Genomic DNA, 18,698 nt, shown 5'->3' with positions numbered 1-18,698 from the left:
GAGCCCAAAGTACGTAATCCCCCAGAAACTGAACCAAAATGTCTAAATGGCTTTAGCTCCTAAACGACAGAGCTGTTTACCCATGAAGGTCAAGAGAAGGCAGCAAACCTCCCTGGCACTCTGCGGCCTCAGCACAGATGGTGCAGAGGTGGCCGCCCTGATTCTCCTCCCACAGGGGTCAAGGGCTGGCATGGAGGGGAATCATGGAAACGGCACAGCTGAGCGCTGTACGTTCTAAGCTTTCTCAGGATACTATTTTACGAAAACTTAAGCAAAAGGTGGAAAAAGAAATTGTCCTGCTCATGTCGTTATGTACTTCCGCGACAAAGAGGCCAGACTCAGCAGGAAGACCCGGACTTCAGAGCCGCGGTCACAGCGCTTACAGCCCTGGAGTGCCGGTGGTCTTCCGCGCAGAGCAACACCCCTCCGCCGTGCTCCGGGGCAGCTCATTTTATAAAAACTGTACATTTTTAAAAGTGCAGAGATCAGGCTTTCCTCTTTGGAGCAACGCAGAACCAATTCCAAGCCCCCCAGGGTCTGCTGCTATAGAGCAAGACCTGCCCTTCGACCGCCCCCCACCGTTAAGGCTCCGGACGCACACAGAGGATAACTGTAAACATTTCCAAATAGTGCGGAAGCATTCTTCGAAGGAAGCACCTCAGTCCCTCGCTGTACAAGCCAGCCATCGCTCAACGGCTATCCTCAGGTACCCGGTGGCACCCAGCGGGGTTAAACTTTTTAATTATCATCTTAAGAAATGCAACACTGCTCATTTGAACGAAGCGTGTCAGCACACAAATCATGAAATGATGATTCCGACCAGGATTTCTGTTGGTTGATTGCATAAGCCATACCTCTCGTCGCTGAAATAACATCTCAAAGGCAAAATAATGACGACATGACAATCTATGTAAATCAAGAACTGCATGTGGGTTTATTTTACATTTGAGAAAACAGTGGATTTAATTGTGTGAACCGAAATGTACTGTACAATATTAATGATAGAACATCAAAATGTATAATTAATAGTGCATCGCTCGCTCTGTTTTCATTTATTTATTTTTGTCTGATATACATGCATCTGGAAAGATGCAGGTTGCAGTAAAATTTCTCTATTTAAATCAAGCTGCAGGAACTAAATTTTATTCAAAAATTGTGGTTGTACACTATATACACAGAAATTTAATATAAAATGACAATATAAAAAGTTAAAAGAGAAAGCATACAGCCAGAAGGTACAAAGAAAGTTGAATAGATTAAAATGGGACGATATGTAACATACAGGAGTTTTTAAGCTGATGCCGGCAATTTACAAGGAAAGGACTCCAACATTTGCCCCATTTTTTTTTCATTTACCAATGCAGCACGCTTATAGAAAGGTCAGCTTGTACCAAAGCTTACATCTGTAAATAACTATAAACTGCAGTATTTTACAGAAAAAAGAAATAGCATTTTTACACATTTTTAAATAATAGCTTGCATACTTTTTTTTTTTTTTTTTTTTGCCAAAAGTGGCATTTTTTCAGCATCCAGAGGGTTTGGGCATAGTGGCAACTGGGGTGTTTGTTGTCGCTGCTGTTAGTTTTTGTTTTGTTTGTTTTAAACATGTGAAGTTGTGGCTTCCTAACCCCGAGTCCTAGACAACTTTCTGTTTTCCAACAGCTGCATGCATGCTTCCTTCACAAACCAGTTCTGCATATAAAAGCTCGTTTTTTAATTATTAAATAAGTTTTGTGTCTGACACAGCTTTTGATCTGAATGAAATGCCTTTAAGCCTTTTTTTTTCTTTTTTCTTTTTTTTTTTTTTTTGAGTGAAAGGCACAGAAATGCGATTACAGTCCTCAAAGGGTTAAATTTGACACTAGGAGGTTCTATGACCTTTATTGTCATGCCAACTTTGTAATTTTAGGACGTCTTTTCTCATTGTTATTTGTGTCTTTCTTTCCTGCTAAGTAAATGTCTCTGAGTAGTGTGCCCCACTATTTCCTACAAAAGAGAGCTGAACATCGAGAACAGATGTTGAAAATAAAGGTCAGACTTTGACTCACGGAAAAAGAAACGGAACATGCACAATCGGACGAAGAGCATATAAATATAACTACAAAATATGTGTAAGAAAAACCAAGGTCCAGACAGGCAGTCAGCAACAAAGGGCAGGCTGATTTCGGAGGCTCAGGCCAGGCCTAGTGCAGTATGACGACGTTTAGTGCAATGTGCCACGGGCCCGCGCGCGGACCCAGGGCTACTGTTTCTCCAGCTCCGTCACGTAGATCAGGTGGTCCTCGGGGGACTTGCCGTGGGTCTTACTAAGGTGCAGTTTGACTGCGTGCTTGCTCGCGAAAGTCCGGTTGCAGAGCTTGCACTGGAATGTGGAGCCCAGATCGTCCTCGGCGGCTCCCACCGGGCCCAATGCTTTGTTCGCCAGGACTTTGGAAACATTCTGCTGTTCTTGAATCTGATTCAGTGGCAGCTTGGAGAGATCCTTCAAGCTGAAGCCTAAGTGTGTCTCTAGATGACTGATGTACGTGGAAGCAGTTCTGAACTGAGAGGCACAATCGTTGCAAAAGAAAACAGGATGCCCTGTGTCCAGGTTCTTCAGGAACTTGGTCCCCCCTGTCCTCCGCAACTGGTACTTGACGTTGGCCAGCCAGTGGCTGATGGTGGTCATGGAGAGCCCGGTGAACTTGGAGATGTGCACCCGCTCCTGAGGGCCCAGGTCCGACATGATGTACTTACCCTCCGGGGTCTCCCGCAGGCTCGAGGCGAACTGGGCCTGCAGGATGAGCAGGTGCTGCGGATTCCAGTTGGACTGCCGCCCCTTCCTCTTGTGCACGGGCGACAGCTCGTCCACTGCCTCCTCGAAGCTGCTGCCGTCGGCGTCCGACTTCTCCGACACGGTGGAAGGCGTGGAGGACTTGGGGGTCAGCCGGCCCGTGAGGTTCTTCACCATGTCCGAGATGTCCATGAGCGCGCTCTCCCGGAGCGGCGAGGACACGCCGTCGGCGGCGCCCGGGGCCAGGGCCTTGCTCTTGGACTTGGTCAGGTCGATGGGCTGGTCGCTGTTCTCGTAGCAGTAGCGGTCCAGGGTGCCGGGCGGCTTGGCGGGCGGGGCGGGGAAGGCCGGCTTGTCCAGCATGCTGGTGCTGATCTTGTAGAGCATGGCCAGCGGGTCCAGCGAGGGGCTCACGGGCCTGGACACTTTGCCCAGGTGGGTGTTCATGATGGACTGCAGGGCGCTCAGCGGGTTGATGAAGGAGGGCTCGGGCGAGTGGTCCGTGATGATGCCCAGGTTGTTACAGCCGTTGGTGACTTTGGCCTTGAGGGGCTCTGTGCCGTTCGGGGTGTGGGCGTCCACCGCACCCTCCTTCCTGGTCTTCCCCGCTTCGGCTTCGGGGCCCTTCTTCTGCTGGGGCCTGCCGCCGCCGCCCAGGTCCTCGGCCCTGGGGAAGTCTTTATTCTCCTTGGCCGCGGGGGACGCGGCCTTGGCCGGCGACCCCTTCTCCTTCTCCGCCGGCCTCTCCTCCTTCTTCACGCTGACCTTGCCCGTGACCTTCTCCACCAGCTCCTCCATGGCCGACACGTTGCTCTTGTGGGGCGGCGGCGTGAGGCTCCCCGGGGAGTGCAGGAGCGCGCCGTGCTCCGAGGACAGAGGCTTCACGCTGCTGGCGTAGGACGGCTGCATCTGCACGCTCTGCACGGTCGGCAGCGGCTTCACGGTGCCCGGCAGCTGGTAGGCGGCATGGATGCTGGGGTAGCCGCCCCACGAGGGGGCGCCGTTCTGCGCTTTGCTGATGGCCGTGGAGACCGTGTTCTCCAGGGACTTCAGGATGTCCACCCCGCCCCTGGGGCTGTCGTCCAGGTCCTCCTCGCGGAGGTACTGGTAGAGGGTGGTGGGCTCGAACTTGTCGGCGGCGTCCTCACCCTCCTCCTTGATCTGCTTGTCTGCGTCCCCGGACGCCGCCGGCAGCGCCTTCTCCTTCTCGGGCTCCTTCTTCTCCTCTGAGGTCGCGGGCCCCGAGGGAGAGTCGGGCTGCTTTTTGGCGTGGGCGGCGGGCAGCCGCGTGTGCGTGGTGGGGGGCAGGGGAATGGACTGGACCTTCTCCTCCACCATGGGGTCCAGCACCAGCTGCTTCCCTTTCTTGGAGGCGGAGGTGGTCACTTTCAGGAAGTGGCCGGTGACCATCATGTGGGCGGTGAGCTGCTGCAGGGTGTCGTGGGAGCTGCCGCACTCCATGCACTTGAGGATCTGGGCCTTGCGGGCCTCGAACTGCCAGGTGTAGCTGGCCCCGTTCTGGTAGCCGTAGCGGTTGTTGGGCGTCACGTACGGGTTGGCCGACTTCTGGTCCTTGGCTGACTCGCTCGGCGCCACTTCGGCCGTGACGCCCGCCGGCTCGGGGGAGCAGGGGGCCGCCAAGTCCTGCAGCGCCCGCTTTTTGGTGGAAGGGACCAGCTTGGTGATGGCCGGCACCGGCTCCTTGAGAGGCACTTTCTGGTAATGCTTCGTCTTGATCATGTGCACGCTCAGGTCCTGCAGGGACTCGAAGGAGTGGCCGCAGTACATGCACTTGAGTACCTTCTGCGCGTCCTCCTTGCCCTCCATCTCCATCAGGGAGCGCTTCCTGGGCTTGGACCACCGCTTGGTCTTCTCGGAGTCCTTGTCCCTGTTGTTGTCGCGGTAGTGCCCCATCTCGTTCATGTGCACCGTCAGCTCCACCAGCGTGTCGTACGCGGCGCTGCAGTCTTTGCAGCGGAACTTGCTGGCGCCCGTGAACACGGAGCCGTACAGCTTGTTGTTCTGCCGGTAGAGCTGCACGGTGCTGAAGAGGCTGGGCTCGGGCAGCAGCCCGTACGAGGACGTCTGCTGCAGCGTCTTGGCCAGGGCGGCCTGGTGCCAGTCGTACCCGGAGCCGCCGCTGGCGCTGGTGCCGGAGCCGGAGCCCGAGCTGGGGGTGCTCGCCGTGGTCCCGGTGGCCCCCGCGGTACTGGTGGGGGGCGTGGCGGCGGGGGTGGAGCCCTCCTTCTGGCCGGCATCGCTGTTGCCGGTGGTCGAGCCGGACTTCTTCAAATCCAGAGCCAAGCTGGACCAGCAGGACCCCGAGAAGAGGTTTGCATACACGGCCTTGATCTGGGCCAAGCTGTCCTGGGGGTAGGAGACGCCCTCCCGGCCCTGGGCCTCCTCTTTCTCTTCCTTGCAGGAAGAGCTCTTGAAAGGGGCTGGCTGGTCGCTGCTTTCGCTGAACGGCGACCCGTAGCCGGCGTCCTGATTAGTCGCGGTGCTGATGGGGGAGTTCTGGTAGCTCGGGGCCTCCTTGAGCTCCGCCTCCTCATTGCACACGAAGTCGCTTTCCTGAACGTCCAAAGGCAGCCCATCCTCCTCCACGTTTTCTTCATCTATTTCTGCTGCCTTCAGTTCTTCCTCAGGAACGTAAGCTAGGAGAGAAAAATGGAACACCGTGAGGAGACGTAAATCATCTCCAAGGACGCGGCCTCCCCAGCAGTTAGATGATCTTTAAAAAGATGTTTCTCAGCCGAGCTCCCAGGCTACAAGGCTACCTCCACTTTATATATCTACCCCTTCTGCAGCTCGACGGCAGGAAACAGGTTTCCACCAAGACAATCCCCCCTCCTAAGTGAATACATTTCCACGGAAGGGTGGCATCTGTCCTCTTCTTAAAGATGTCAGTGTGGCCGTCACAGCTGGGTGGGAAGGGAAGGGACCCCTCCTCATGCAGGCTCCTCTTTTTGTAAGCAGCGGGGGTCCCTCGTGCCTCCCCGTGGCAGGGGGCAGGGGGACCTGGTTGTCAACTTCTAGGGCAAGATAATACACAGACAGTATTCTATGGCTTCCATAAATAAAAACGTTCCTCAATGACAAGCGATAAAAATACTCTGGTCTCCACTAAAAAGGAGAAAGCGACGTAGCCCCAGCAGCGCCCCCCTGCCTGGATGGAGCAGAAGCCTCCCACAGGTGACACCCGACAGGGGTCAAAGAGCCACGTCTGTACAAAGCGGCATTATTCACAAGAGCCGGAAGGTGGAAACAACCTAAATGTCTGTTGACGGATGGATGGGTGAACAAAATGTGGTTTATACAGACCATGGAATATTAGTCAGCCTTTAAAAGGAAGGAGATTCTGACATATGCCATGGCATGGATGAACCCTGAGGACGCTATGCTCAGTGAAATAAGCCAGACGTAAAAAGACGAATAGATGAGACCCCCTTAGATGAGACACCTAGAGCGGTGAGGCTTACAGAGACAGGAAGTGGAACCGCGGTTTCCAGGGCCTGGGGGAGAGGGAGGAATGGAAAGTTGGTGTTTAATGGCTTCAGAGTCTCAATCTGGGAAGACGCAAAGTTCTGGAGGTGTATGGCGGGTATCGCTGCATAACAGGGTGAATGTACTGAATACCACTGAACCGTGCACTTGATTAAAATGGGAACTTTTGTGTTACGGATATTTTGGCACAATAAAACAAATTCTATTCTCAGCAAGGCCTATAGTATACGCTACAGTGGCCCGCTACAGGCCACAGCTGCACAGAGGGTGACTTCTCAGGGTGAAGGCGGCATCTCCCAGAAAAACTCAGGATACGGACAGCTGTCCCAAGCAGGGGAGGGATGGACGGCATGTAAACCGCTAGATGGAATCCGACCTTCTACTGCAACACAGTTTAGACCCTTTACTATGTGACGGATGTTGTCAGTCCCCAAGGGGACATCATTGCCTGCACCTCTTAACTGATTTGACCAAAGCACACTTTTACTTCTTTTTCCTTTTTTTTTTTTTTTTTGAGGGAACAATTAGCGTTCCGTCAACTGCCTGGGAAATTTGGGGTTAAGATATTTCCAGAAAGGCCCCATTAAAATGCACTGATACGACCTGAGAGGGTGTCTCATTAAGTAGAATCACTCATTATCACGTTATCAGCACCAGACCCCAAGGGAACGTGCAGAGAGCACCGCGTTTTCAGGACAGTGATGGAGAGACAGAGAAGGAGGTGGCTGCCCAGAGGGCGGACGCGGGCAGGAGGGAGACACACGGGAGGGTCTGCGCCCACACGCCGAGAGCCCCAGGCACGATCGCTCGTGAGCACAAGTGAACACGTGGCGAGTGACAGCCGCTCCACGGGGCCCTTCAGCATCCCTGCCCACCCCCGCTTCCCCTCGCGGCCGTCCCCACGCCTGGGTGGCAGCATTGAGCGACCCAGGCACGTATGTCCACGGTGTTTCCCAGCGGAAGGCAGAACTGCATCAGAGTCCACTAACGCGTCGGGGAATTACAGCCCGTGAGTCCCGCGCCGTCGCGGGGGACTCGCTGCCATACCTCCGGGGTGTGTTTGTCACCCACCGGTCCTCACTCTGCGGGTGGCATCTCAGGGCCTGGAACCGCACGCACATGACTTGCTTGGCATCTGCCCACCTGCATGTCCATGTCCCAGCAGAGTGGAATGTCATCAGGCCCTGCTGTATCCCGGGCCTGCCCTGCTCCCGACAGAGCAGCCTGCACCTGGGGGCCCCCAGGCTGAGCTCAAACGCCTCCTGTAGGCCACCCCCAGCCCCAGGGCGACAGTTACTCCTGGAACCACACAGAGCAAACCCCGGCCTCCTAAGGGTCACTGCTTTCTGCCGTTCCCTCCCTTGGACACCCATCCCCCGTTATCCAGGAGGTGGAGGGGGACCCCTAATGTGCCTGCCTTCCTGGAGCTCGTCTCCCAGGGGAGACACGAAGCTGGGTGAGCAGGCAGCCAGGGGAGCCCCAGGGCGGACCCGGGGGCATCCTGGGACCCGCCGGCATCCCCTGCCCCGGGCCGAGCATCCCCGCGGGGACGCGGCCCCCAGCCCCCCTGCCCAGAGCACTCCGGGTGTGACACCGTGCTCTCCGGGGCCAGGGCGCCGCCGGCTTCCTCCACCCGCCCTGCCTGTCACTCTTGGCCGGTCCCTCCACAGCCTCTTTCCGGCCAACCTTGACTTCTTCCGTGACTCCTCCAGGGCACGCCCGCGAGCACTGGACCCACGTCCACCTGCGAGGCCACTGGGTGCAGGCCCTCGGCTCTCCCGCCCCGTCGGGGGAAGCTGGCCTTTGCGATGCCTGTAGTCTGAGTCCGCCTCACGGGTGGCACATAGAAGGGGCCCCAGCTGCTGTGACCGGAGTCCGTCGCGACGTGGGCGTTCCACAGGCACCCCCAGTCAACTTCGTGCAGACACACGACTGCCCCTGCCCCCTCCAGCCCCCGCCCCAGTGACAGCCCACTTCCTCCTCCTGAGCTGGGAGTCTCCTGACTCAGCTGTACTGAATCACCCCGAACAAGTGTCCACGCCAGAAGAGCGACGGCTGTCCTCAGTGCCTCCCGTGGTCCAGCTCCACAGCCAGCAGGGCCCCTGCCCTAATTCAGACCCTCCAGCCTCTCATCAGATGTGCAACAGCCGCCCAGCTGGGCCTCTTGCCCTCCTGTCCTGCCACGCTCTTTCTTCCTCCACAACTCCTGAGCTAAAATCGCTGTTAGAGTCCACGAGCTGCACAGGGGGCGCAAATCCTCACGTGCACCCCTCCCTCCGCCACATGTCCAGTCCCCGCGCATCCTGGTCCCAGGGGGCACCCCACCCACATCTCCACCTGGTGACGATGCTCGTCCTCAAGGGGAGGCTCAGATGTCATCTCCTTCATGATGCCTTTTAATCCCCTCCCAGAGTTCATTCCCGGAAGCATTAAGAGATATCTACCTGTCTGTCCTCATAATCAAACCGTGAACTTGCTCCTTCAACTAAAATTGCTGAGTGCCACCCCTGCCTACCTCCCCCAGCTGGGCATTTTCTTTCTTCACCCTATTTTAACCCTCACAACCCTTCAAGTTAGCATCCCTGAAAATGCCCATTTTGAAGATGAGAAAACTGGTCTTCGAGAAGTTGACCGACCTCCCCAAGGTCCCAGAGGACACAAACAAGGATTCAAAGGCGGGTCACCTGACTCCCAGCCGGAGGTCAAGCCACTCTGCCAGCATCAGGACCGAGTTACTTTCCTTTGTCTCATTAGCATCTCAATGCCAACAAACACTTTGAGTAAATGCTTGTGGATGAATTAATGACCCCAAGGTAATTCTTTTTTTTTTTTTTCTTTTTTGGCTGTGCTGCACAGCATGCAGGGATCTTAGTTCCCTGACCAGGGATTGAACCCATACCCCCTGCAGTGGAAGTGCAGAGTCTTAACCACTGGACCACCAGGGAAGTCCCTGGCCCAAAGTAATTCTGTATCAGTGTTTAGGACACCTCTTATGTGCCCATCATACTGTTATAATTGAGAGAATCTCAATGAAAAAAGAGTAAAAGGAGAGAAATTTTTTGACACCCTTTGGCCCAATAATTTTACTTTTGGAAGGATAGCCTCAGAAGGTGACATGAAATACAGAATAAGCTTCATGCACAAAGATGTCCTTTATGGTATTATTCCATATAAAATTCGCCACTACCTGAATCTTCAACAATAATTGGTAGTTAGGTGACTTTTCGTTTATTCCTAAGATGCAATATTATTCAAACGTTTAAAAAACTATGTTTTAATGACAAGGGGAGAGGCATTCAATGGAAAAAGCAGAAGACAAACCTATTCACAGTACAACGGAAAAATCCTTTTCGAAAATGTTACTAGTGGTTTTTTTCTAGATAATGAATATATGGGCTTGTTGACTGAAGTGGCTCTTGATCAGTATCTCTGTTTTCAAAATCTTCTTCAGTGTTTTCAATTCAACAAGCACGTATTAGCCATTTCACACCATTTCTGGAATGAAATAGCTGGAAACAGCCACTAGCCCCACGCTGGGAATTAAGGAGCCTGGAAGGGCAGGGCCCAGCCTGGGGGAGGGAACGTGGGAAGGGCTTTGTCCGTTGTTACTTTTATATTTTTTAATGCTAAAAAGTAAGAGGTGGGAAGAACAATGAAGGGGTGCAGATGGCATTAGGGTTCCTGTAGCAGAATTTCGGGGGTGCCGAGAGTCTGCCCGCACAAAGGCCGCCTCCGTCTTCCTCCCGGCCCTGCTCCTGCATCCTCACCTCCTTCAGCCTTCCCTAGGGAGGGGGCTGCCAGGTCCCACGGACAGGGGGGCAGGAGGCGAGGCCTCTCCTGAGACCCACAGTCCACCAGCTCAGTGGTCACTGTGCTGCATCCCTTTAGCCTTCCACCAGCACGGTCGCTGTCCGTTTCTAGACTCCCAGGATTCCTGCTTTTACCACACACTCCTCCACTTTGTTCATCCTGATGCACTGAAGTTCTTTGGCTGCTTTACTATTCTACCATGTACTTTTAGCTCAGCGTGTCTATTTTTTTAATGAGTGAACTTTTCAATTCTAATTTACAAGGGGCACGAGGAAACACAGACCTAGGGGGCAGCTGGGGGCCATCTGTCTTGTGTCCCCACCACTGGACGCCCATCTGACCCCGGAGTAGCTTTCCTGCCCCTCCTCGGGGGCACCGGGCCTGGTAGAATCAGCGCTGGAAGGAAGTGCCCCCGCCTCCCCAGGCAGCCCGCCCACGAGCACTTCCCTCCCGCTTCTCACGCCACCCTTCCCAGCGCTGGTCCATATATCACCCTACTCGGCAGCGTGCGTGGCCACGTGAGGATGCAGCTGATAACAGATGCTAACGGGTACGAGGGACTCCTTTACAGCCGTGCCTGAGCCCCCTCTCCCTACCCCCCAACCTCTCCCACCTTCCAAAACTGGGCTCACATCCTGGAACCAGAGCCCTCAGAAGGATCCAGAATCTACCGGGTTTCACTTTAAGAGTCTGGGCCTGGGGCAGGCGGGCAAGGGCTGTGCAGGTGGAAATTCCCAGACCGGACCCCACGGTGCGTGGAAGCAAGACCACTGGGCGCCTGGCTTCAGCCCCAGGCGGGGACACACCCGAGACACGTCCCCCCTCAGCCACATCTGTCCCACACAGCGAGTGCAGGAGCGACCCCAGGCGTGCAGGGGGTAGGGATGGCCCCCGTTGGGTCCACGCTATGGGGCCATTGCTGTGGCTCCCTGTTGAAGGACAGACCCCCATCGTTAGCGGGACCTGAGGACAGACTTACAGAAGGGACAGACCCCATCCTCCGGGCCTCAGTTTCCCCAACAGTGGGGCTATAGGAAGTATTCATGGAAACGGCAGACCACCATCGTCATCACCAAGTCCCCCTCTATGCTTGCTGGCCCCTCCTCCCCATCTTGCTCTGCAGACAGACCGTCAAGATGAGCTCGGAAATGCCCACGACGGGCAGTCCCCCCGCGGCTGCCAGCGGGCGCCCCGCGCAGCCTCGGGCCTCACCAACTGTTGCTCACGTCGCACAAACGGGGACAAGAGGAACAAAACAATGAGCTCTCGCCCCAGGGGGAGCGGTCCCCTCACTGGCCCTTGTCACTGTGTAGCAACCAGACGTGAGATCTGGGCCGATGGATTATTCGGGATGTTAGCCCTTGAACTTCTGCACCACCCAGGCCCCTCCGCCTTCCTACAGTTTCCCTGATCACAGCCACACAGAGGAAGGAGCGGGAGGTGGGAACTCATACAGAGCACTTCCTGGTTAGGCTCTTCCCCAGGCCCCAGGGGGCGGGCCCTGGAAATAAATGACAAGAATCAGGTTGGGGAAATTTGTTTATCCAAGCTCTCTTTTCCTCATTAGCACACGCAATTGAGAGCCGGCTGTGAATGAGGAAAAGGGAGATTCAAAAGTGACAACTATAAAACACAGGTCGTTGGTCCCTGCTTGGGCACTGGCTTACAGTAAATACCAAACTTGGCTATTGTATTGCCACCTGGTGAAACTATACGATCATACCAAATTACGTGTTTAGCTATATCAAACTAGGTTTTCGACTGGCAAACGTGATACCCACGAACAGATGGCCATTACGTCAAAATATATTTACAATTCACAAAAGGGGCTTACACACACCTCGGTGATAAATGAACAGCTTCAATTCATCGTAAAATCTTGCAAAACACACTTTCTTCCAAATTTATCATCGATCACTTGTAAAGTAACTTCACCTCTGTTACAAAGAGAGCAGGTGGGTTTGGTGGAAGAGGATATTAGGAAATAAAACATGCAGAGAAAGCACCCAGGTCAGAGCCCATTCCGCGCTACTCTGAAAGGACAGCAACATACAAGTGGGATGTACGTTAATTTATGGAACTAAGTTCTAAATTTTTTGCAGAAAGGTTGACAACCTGCCACGCAAATCTGAAAGCCCCGTTCTGCTGTGATGTAGGAGGAGCAAAAATATTTCTCTCCCTCTGGCAAATTTCAGTCGTCTGGTACCAGTCGCTCACGTACCAGTTTGCTAAACCATCCGATTGGTAACGATTACTTCTTTACCTGAAACCCAACAGAGGCCATTTTTTAGAATTGTAGAGTCTGTAAATAAAATGGCCTGTGGTTTTTACCGAATTCTAAGTTTCATTAGAAATTCACAGGTAACTTCTTTAAAATAAATATAACGTCTTCCCTTTCTCCCTGCCCCCGAATTCAATTTCAAGTTATGGGGGGGGGGTGTCCCCTCCCATTCCTCCCAGTGAGCGCCTCAGGTATTAATCTTAGGCCTGTAGTTTGTTGCAGTTACAACAATGTAATTTAACATTAAGTGGGAAAGCACAAATTAAGGGCTTAAACCTCAATTAAAAAGACTGAAAACTTTCTGTGATTTTCAGCAATGTCAGGAGGAAAAAGGAGAGAGAAAATATATGAGAATCTTGAAAAATTAAAAGAGAAGTTAAAATGAAATGAAGAGCAAAAGCTAAATAACTCTTGTATGAACCTAAGAAAACACGCAGCTACTTCACTACCAACGAACTGCGTGTTAATATACGATGCACAAATTAAAAAGCCAGCCACCCCCAAGACATGCGTGGCCAATGCCAAGCATGGGGAAATCCACGTTTTCGGTTATTGCCTCTTGGTTTGGGGAGGGATATACACCACGCTAGGACAGTCTGATGAGTCTGGGTCTACAGACCCAATATTAGCCAATTAGGTCCCAAACCAGGTTCCGACCTGGTATTTTCTACCACCTGAAACGAGAAAAGACTTTTGTCAGATAGAGTGACGGATGACATTTAGAAATCTGGAGGGGAGATGTGGGCTTGAAATCTCTCTTCAAATGGCTGAAACAAGAATAAAGAAATGTAACTCAGCACACATCGAACCCCACGCAGGGCTTACGTCTCAGACACGTGTCTCCAAGTTCAAATCCAGCAGCCCATTCTCGTAAACGCACAGGGTAAAAGAAGAGAGGAAACATCAAGTCTTTGGGGACTGGGGTGTGGATGGGAACAGGGCAGGGCACACCCCTGCAGCTGTCAACAACACAGCAACTATTAACACAAAGTCAGGAGGACTTTTGTCTTTAAATATATTACAGTCTATATAAATTATGTACCAATGTGATCCACCGAGAGCCAGCATCCCCTTCGTAATTACTGCTGTACTTGGCTGGAAGCTTAATACAAGGTCACACGTACCTGACTTCCTTGAAATCCCCTTAATAACAATAATGGCGTCTGAATCAGTTACATCCACACTATCCTATCAGAAAGTATCGTTCTCTTATCATAATAATTGGGTTTATTCTTACTATTACCAGTGAATTCTCCTAATTGCTCTCCTAGACGCTTTTTTGGAAATTTTGCCTAGGCAGAGGCAGAGAGCTAGAGAGACAGAGAGACTTGTCAAAACTTCCAAGCTTGGACAGAGTGATTACTTGTCACGCTCTTTCGTTTTCAATATAAGCTACAGTGTTCTAAAAGTTCACATGGGTACAAATATACCAAAATACATTAAAATATTTGTAGAAATTTTTATTGTTAGTGATGAAACTGAGAACAACATACGTCACGAAGTGAATGAATACAACTGTTTAGTCTAAAAGATCTGGATGAGAGCAGCTACTGAATCACAGAAGACAGAGTCAACTCAACGTCGTTGCATCTTCTCTGCTAAAACCCTCAGCTCCCCTCTGCCCTCGCCTACCCGCACCCTGCGGAACGCTGATGAATGAGTAAGCCTGGAAATGGTAACTGGGGTATGATATCCTCCTTTTACGATTACTTCCAGAAAGAAATGACATTCCTCCCCATCAAATAAAACAAAGACTCCAAATCGTCATTTCTGCGATTTCTTTTTGTGTCAAAACAGCTTTGCCGTCACTCCCCCCGCCCCGCCTGAGCCAAGCACGCGGCGTGGAGCGTGACACGGTGAGCACACGCGGCGTGTCCTGCCGTCAGCGGGACAACGCGCAGAGCAGCTGTGCCGGCCTCGGCGTCAGGACGAGCACAGGCGAGGCGAGAAGCCACCAGCCTCCACGTGGGTGTGGGTGTGTGAGTGTGTGCAGGTGTGAGCACATAAAAACCACAAAACACATAGACCCCATCAGCCCCGAGATGAGAACAAGACAACTGGATCTTACAGTTAGACGTCACTTTTTTTAAACAGCTTAAATCTTGTTAATATTGTTTTGCCATAAAATGCGCCTTCTAGATGCCAACGTGTCCCTAAAGATGTGCTGTCATCCTGAGTCACATAAAATCCCGTGCGTTCTGATGCACGTGGCCAGAGGGTAAAGTATACGGTCCCTGCTAGAGGTGAATCTGACACCAACAACGTGTGCCCCGGTGGTTTACAATGTAAATACCCACATATTGTCTGGAAAAATATGTTCCTCTCAAATTGTCATTATACAATGAGGCACGTGCGTCTTCAGAGAATTAGATCGATTCTTTTTCTCAACTACCAGCCCAAATTTTTTTAAAATATCTTTGCTTCTTTAAAGAAAAGAAGATTTGCTCTGATATTCAACAGTCATTTGAAGAAGGGGGAGAAGTGACAGCTGTCTTTGGTTTTTAATGGCTAACTGGAATAAAGTTCCAAATTCCCCGGAGTCTGAGTAACCCTGGCTCTGAGCAATCAGAGCCAGGGTTCCTCAGACAGATGAGCAAAAAGTGTGGGTGCCTCACGGAGAGAGCAGAGCAACAATAGAAGAAAGGCTTCCCCCGATCATGATTTGCTTTCTAAAAGCCAGCTTGAAATCTATCCTTTGCCATCCAGCAGATACCAACTTGCTTACTCAAAATAGCCACTCACACAAGGTAACCGGCACGCATCCATACCTGTTCCTACCTGATGACAACACATCCCGATGAAAACTAAAAAACGTGTTCTTTCAATAAAAGATGCTCAGCTTCTGCCATGTCCCCAAATTCAGATATTTGGAATCGTTCAGATATTGGCATTTAATATAACAGGCCAGATGACCAAATGCTTCCATCTTTAACTGACTTGGATTTTAAGTAATAGCGTCTAGACAGAAGAAAGGTAGTGATACTGGAAAAGGCAATGTATGAATATAGCATTTTAGTGTGAAAATATGTTGAGTAACCCACATTAACACACTTGAATTTACAAGGATGTTACAGCACGCTTGGCATACAGAGTAGTCCTTTGGCTAGAAAAACTGATTTTTCTGGAAGCAGGGCGACAGGTATAGGATATCTCGGGAATTGAGTTCCAGTTTGTTTTGTTTTGTTTTTTGCGGTACGCGGGGCTCTCACTGTTGTGGCCTCTCCCGCTTTAGAGCACAGGCTCCAGACGCGCAGGCTCAGCAGCCATGGCTCACGAGCCCAGCCGCTCCGCGGCATGTGGGATCTTCCCGGACCGGGGCACGAACCCGTGTCCCCTGCGTTGGCAAGCGGACTCTCAACCACTGCACCACCAGGGAAGCCCGCGTTCCAGTTTCTGAGGAAGGTTAAACAGCACTAGCAGTTCAAATAAAATGGCTCTTCCTCATACGGACAAGGAAGGGAGTAAAATGACGTTTCAGACAGAGAGAAAGCCATTCTAAAAGTGGATCATTTATAATGACAGGGAAACGCAGAAAAGCCAAGTTCTCTTCCCTCCAAGTTTTCGAGACGGGGGTCTAAGAGGTGTCCTAAGAGCACCCTGGGGTTTTACTGGCTGAAGATAACCCTTGCTGGCAGCCCATCAGGGAGGAGGAAAGAGCCTGCCCCTACTCACCTCTCCCCCGCCAGCCAACCACACCCCTGCCTCCCTCCCTCGGCATGAAAAGAGCGTGTTATTAGCAGAGGTCTGCTGGGGAGGCCGGCACCTCGTGCTGGTGGTTCTCCCGTGATCCTAATCTCCAAGATTTACCTGCTTTTCCCCTTCTATCTGATAAACTATACATTCCAGCATTCTCATTAGGGTTCCCATCACCAAAGGGAGTGGAGCTGAATCAGTCACGGCCCCCTCCCCGCTTGGCTCTGTCGAGGTGATTTCATTGAAACGTTCATTTCCATCCCTGCTGGCAACATCAGAATGGAAGTATTTAACCTGTTTCCATTACTTATACAAATTACCATGATGGGGTAGGACAGGCGTTAGCATCGCGCACGCAACTGACTTCCACACATTCTTTACAGGAAGCGTGAGAAGGAACATTGCTAGATCATATTATCCAGACTCGATAATGTTCTCCCTGTTACCAGATTCATTAACTTGGCACACTGGCATTTCACTTGCTTTCTGTGGAAAAATTGCCGGGCTAGCTGGGCTCATTTAATTTGGAGAAGGAAAGCTTTGTCAGCGATGATGTTTTGATCAGGTGCGCTAAGAAGGCGAGGAGGGGAGGGGGGAGGGGGAGGAGGGAGGGGCAGGAAACAAGCCGGGGAACAGGAAACAACCTTGTCGAAAATGTTACCTTCCTGATGCCAATGATGAGAGCGGAGTCAGTGAACGACGCCGGTACTCAAAGATGGCTGTCACTTCAGATAGACACCGGCACGACTCACCTAGACAGGTGACACTTTGGTGCAGCTAAATCCTGCTGCATTATTGAACACCTGGAGATGGGGCTCAGGCAAACTGCGGGTCTGGGATGCCTGGGGCACCTGGAGATGTGAATTCAGCAGGTGGATGGATTTCACTCCCCTTCTGCATCCTTAAGTGAGGCTGGGGATACAGTCCCCTGGCTACAAAGACGGAGGAGGGGCTGGAGTCACAGTCTGGGTTCTAGCCTCGAGCTTTCTTCCCTTTTTTTCCCCTGAGATCCAAAGCAGGGGCTAGAGCGATGCTCCCAGTCATCAGGGGAGCCTCGGGGCCCTTACACTAGTCATTCTTTTCCTGGTTAGAAATCTCACGGAAACAATTCCTGGTTAGTCTAAAGACATTTCCTCTTTTGATTTCTTCTGGAAGTCCAAGGTGCCCTGAGTCAACCTCGAGACCACACCTCTAGAAGCTCTGGCTGCGGGTGGGAGTCCCGGAGGACGTACAAGGTTCGACAGCTTCTAGGAAAAGGTTTGAAAATAAAAGATTCCTTCATGGAGCATCAGAAACAAATTCTATTCCAGCTGTTCTCCCAGGAAAGCCTTCCTCCATGAGCCCAACTGAAGGAAACTCAGCCTCAACTCCACCTTCTCACTTGGTTTCCGTGTTTCTCTCTTCCAGTCTGTCTGCTTTGGTTCTGTTCATGAAACTGCTTGGAAAGAAATGCCGGGCATGTTTAAATCATTGAGGGAAAAAAAGGGGGGAAAGAAACTATTCGGAGGGAGAGAGCACATACGAAAGCCCATCCAAACGACCGTGTAGGAGTGGATTGGAAAGAGGATATCAGCAAAGCCAAGCAACACCTAGAAAAAAGGACGTTTGATGCTAACAGATCTCAAACCCCTGCAACCATAGCACGAAAAGGAAAAAGGGCATTCATGTAAATATATTCTCTGTAGAAAGGTGAGGGGCCCACTGCGATGAGAAGCATCTTCTCCATGACAACACTGAAGTCCAATCTCAAGTCGGAATGGAATACATTCTGGAATAATGATCCACCCGGATGGAGAGAATGTCTTTTTTTCAGCACACTAGAAACTTATTTGAGGGGACGGATAATTATACTATTATTTTTAAAGACATAATTTACTTGTTCTTGGGTAAACATTTCATACCCACAGAACATCTGCTCGACCGGCACTATGCTTTGGATTAAAATGTCACTGGATAATAACAGGTAATATTTATTGACCACTCTCTCCAGACCAGACACTGTCTTAACTGCCCTGCATCTATTAATTGTGTTAGCCCCTCACCAGCTTGATAAGGGGAAGGCCTGTGTCTGCTCTCCACGTCCACATGAAGATACTGAGGCACAGAGGCGAGGGGAGCTGCCCCCCGAGCACGGGTGGCAGCAGGTACTTGCCCCAGGGGGTCTGTTTCAGAGCCAGGCTCTGACATGCTCTCAGAGGGCCACGCATGGGCCATTTCTAGCTGCAACTCAAAGTGGCCTGAGTGTTAAACGAATTCTGTCTTCAGAATGTGCTGTTTGTAAAATCAGGTCTTTATCTACCCGAAGGTCAGCAACATTGCTCTCGGGCTGCTCTGCCTGAACGTCGAGGGCACGGGACCAGCCGTGATCGGCTACAGGCGAGCCTCTCCTCAGGGCCTGCCGTTCACGGGATGCCTGCAAGGGCCCCCTGGAGTCCCTTTCCAACCACGTGGGCTGGCTTGTCATAGAGACAGAAAGTAGAACGATGTCACCCGGAGCTGCAGGGAGGGGGATGTTGGGAAGATGATGCTTCATGGGGACCGAGGTTCAGTTTGAGAAGATGAGAAGTGGAGGAGGTGATGGCCGCACAACAGTGGGAATGTATCTCATGCCACTGAACTGGACGCTTAAAATGA

General features: G+C 51.8%; 1 protein-coding gene across 1 annotated transcript in view; it reads right to left on the bottom strand.

The window, feature by feature from the left end:
• Nucleotides 1-490: 490 nt before the first annotated feature.
• The window catches only part of TSHZ1 (teashirt zinc finger homeobox 1), a 74,894-nt gene continuing 56,686 nt past the window's right edge, over nucleotides 491-18,698 (bottom strand). Inside the window, exon 2 of the mRNA XM_060310732.2 lies at nucleotides 491-5,430. Within this exon, the coding sequence (XP_060166715.1) occupies nucleotides 2,243-5,430 (3,188 nt within the window). The 3' untranslated portion in view covers nucleotides 491-2,242. The remainder of the gene's footprint in view (nucleotides 5,431-18,698) is intronic.

The sequence above is a fragment of the Globicephala melas genome, chromosome 13 (genome assembly GCF_963455315.2).
Source record: "Globicephala melas chromosome 13, mGloMel1.2, whole genome shotgun sequence".
Lineage (NCBI taxonomy): Eukaryota > Metazoa > Chordata > Mammalia > Artiodactyla > Delphinidae > Globicephala > Globicephala melas.
Note: the sequence above shows the minus strand (reverse complement) of the source record. Positions and strands in the feature narration are given on the sequence as shown.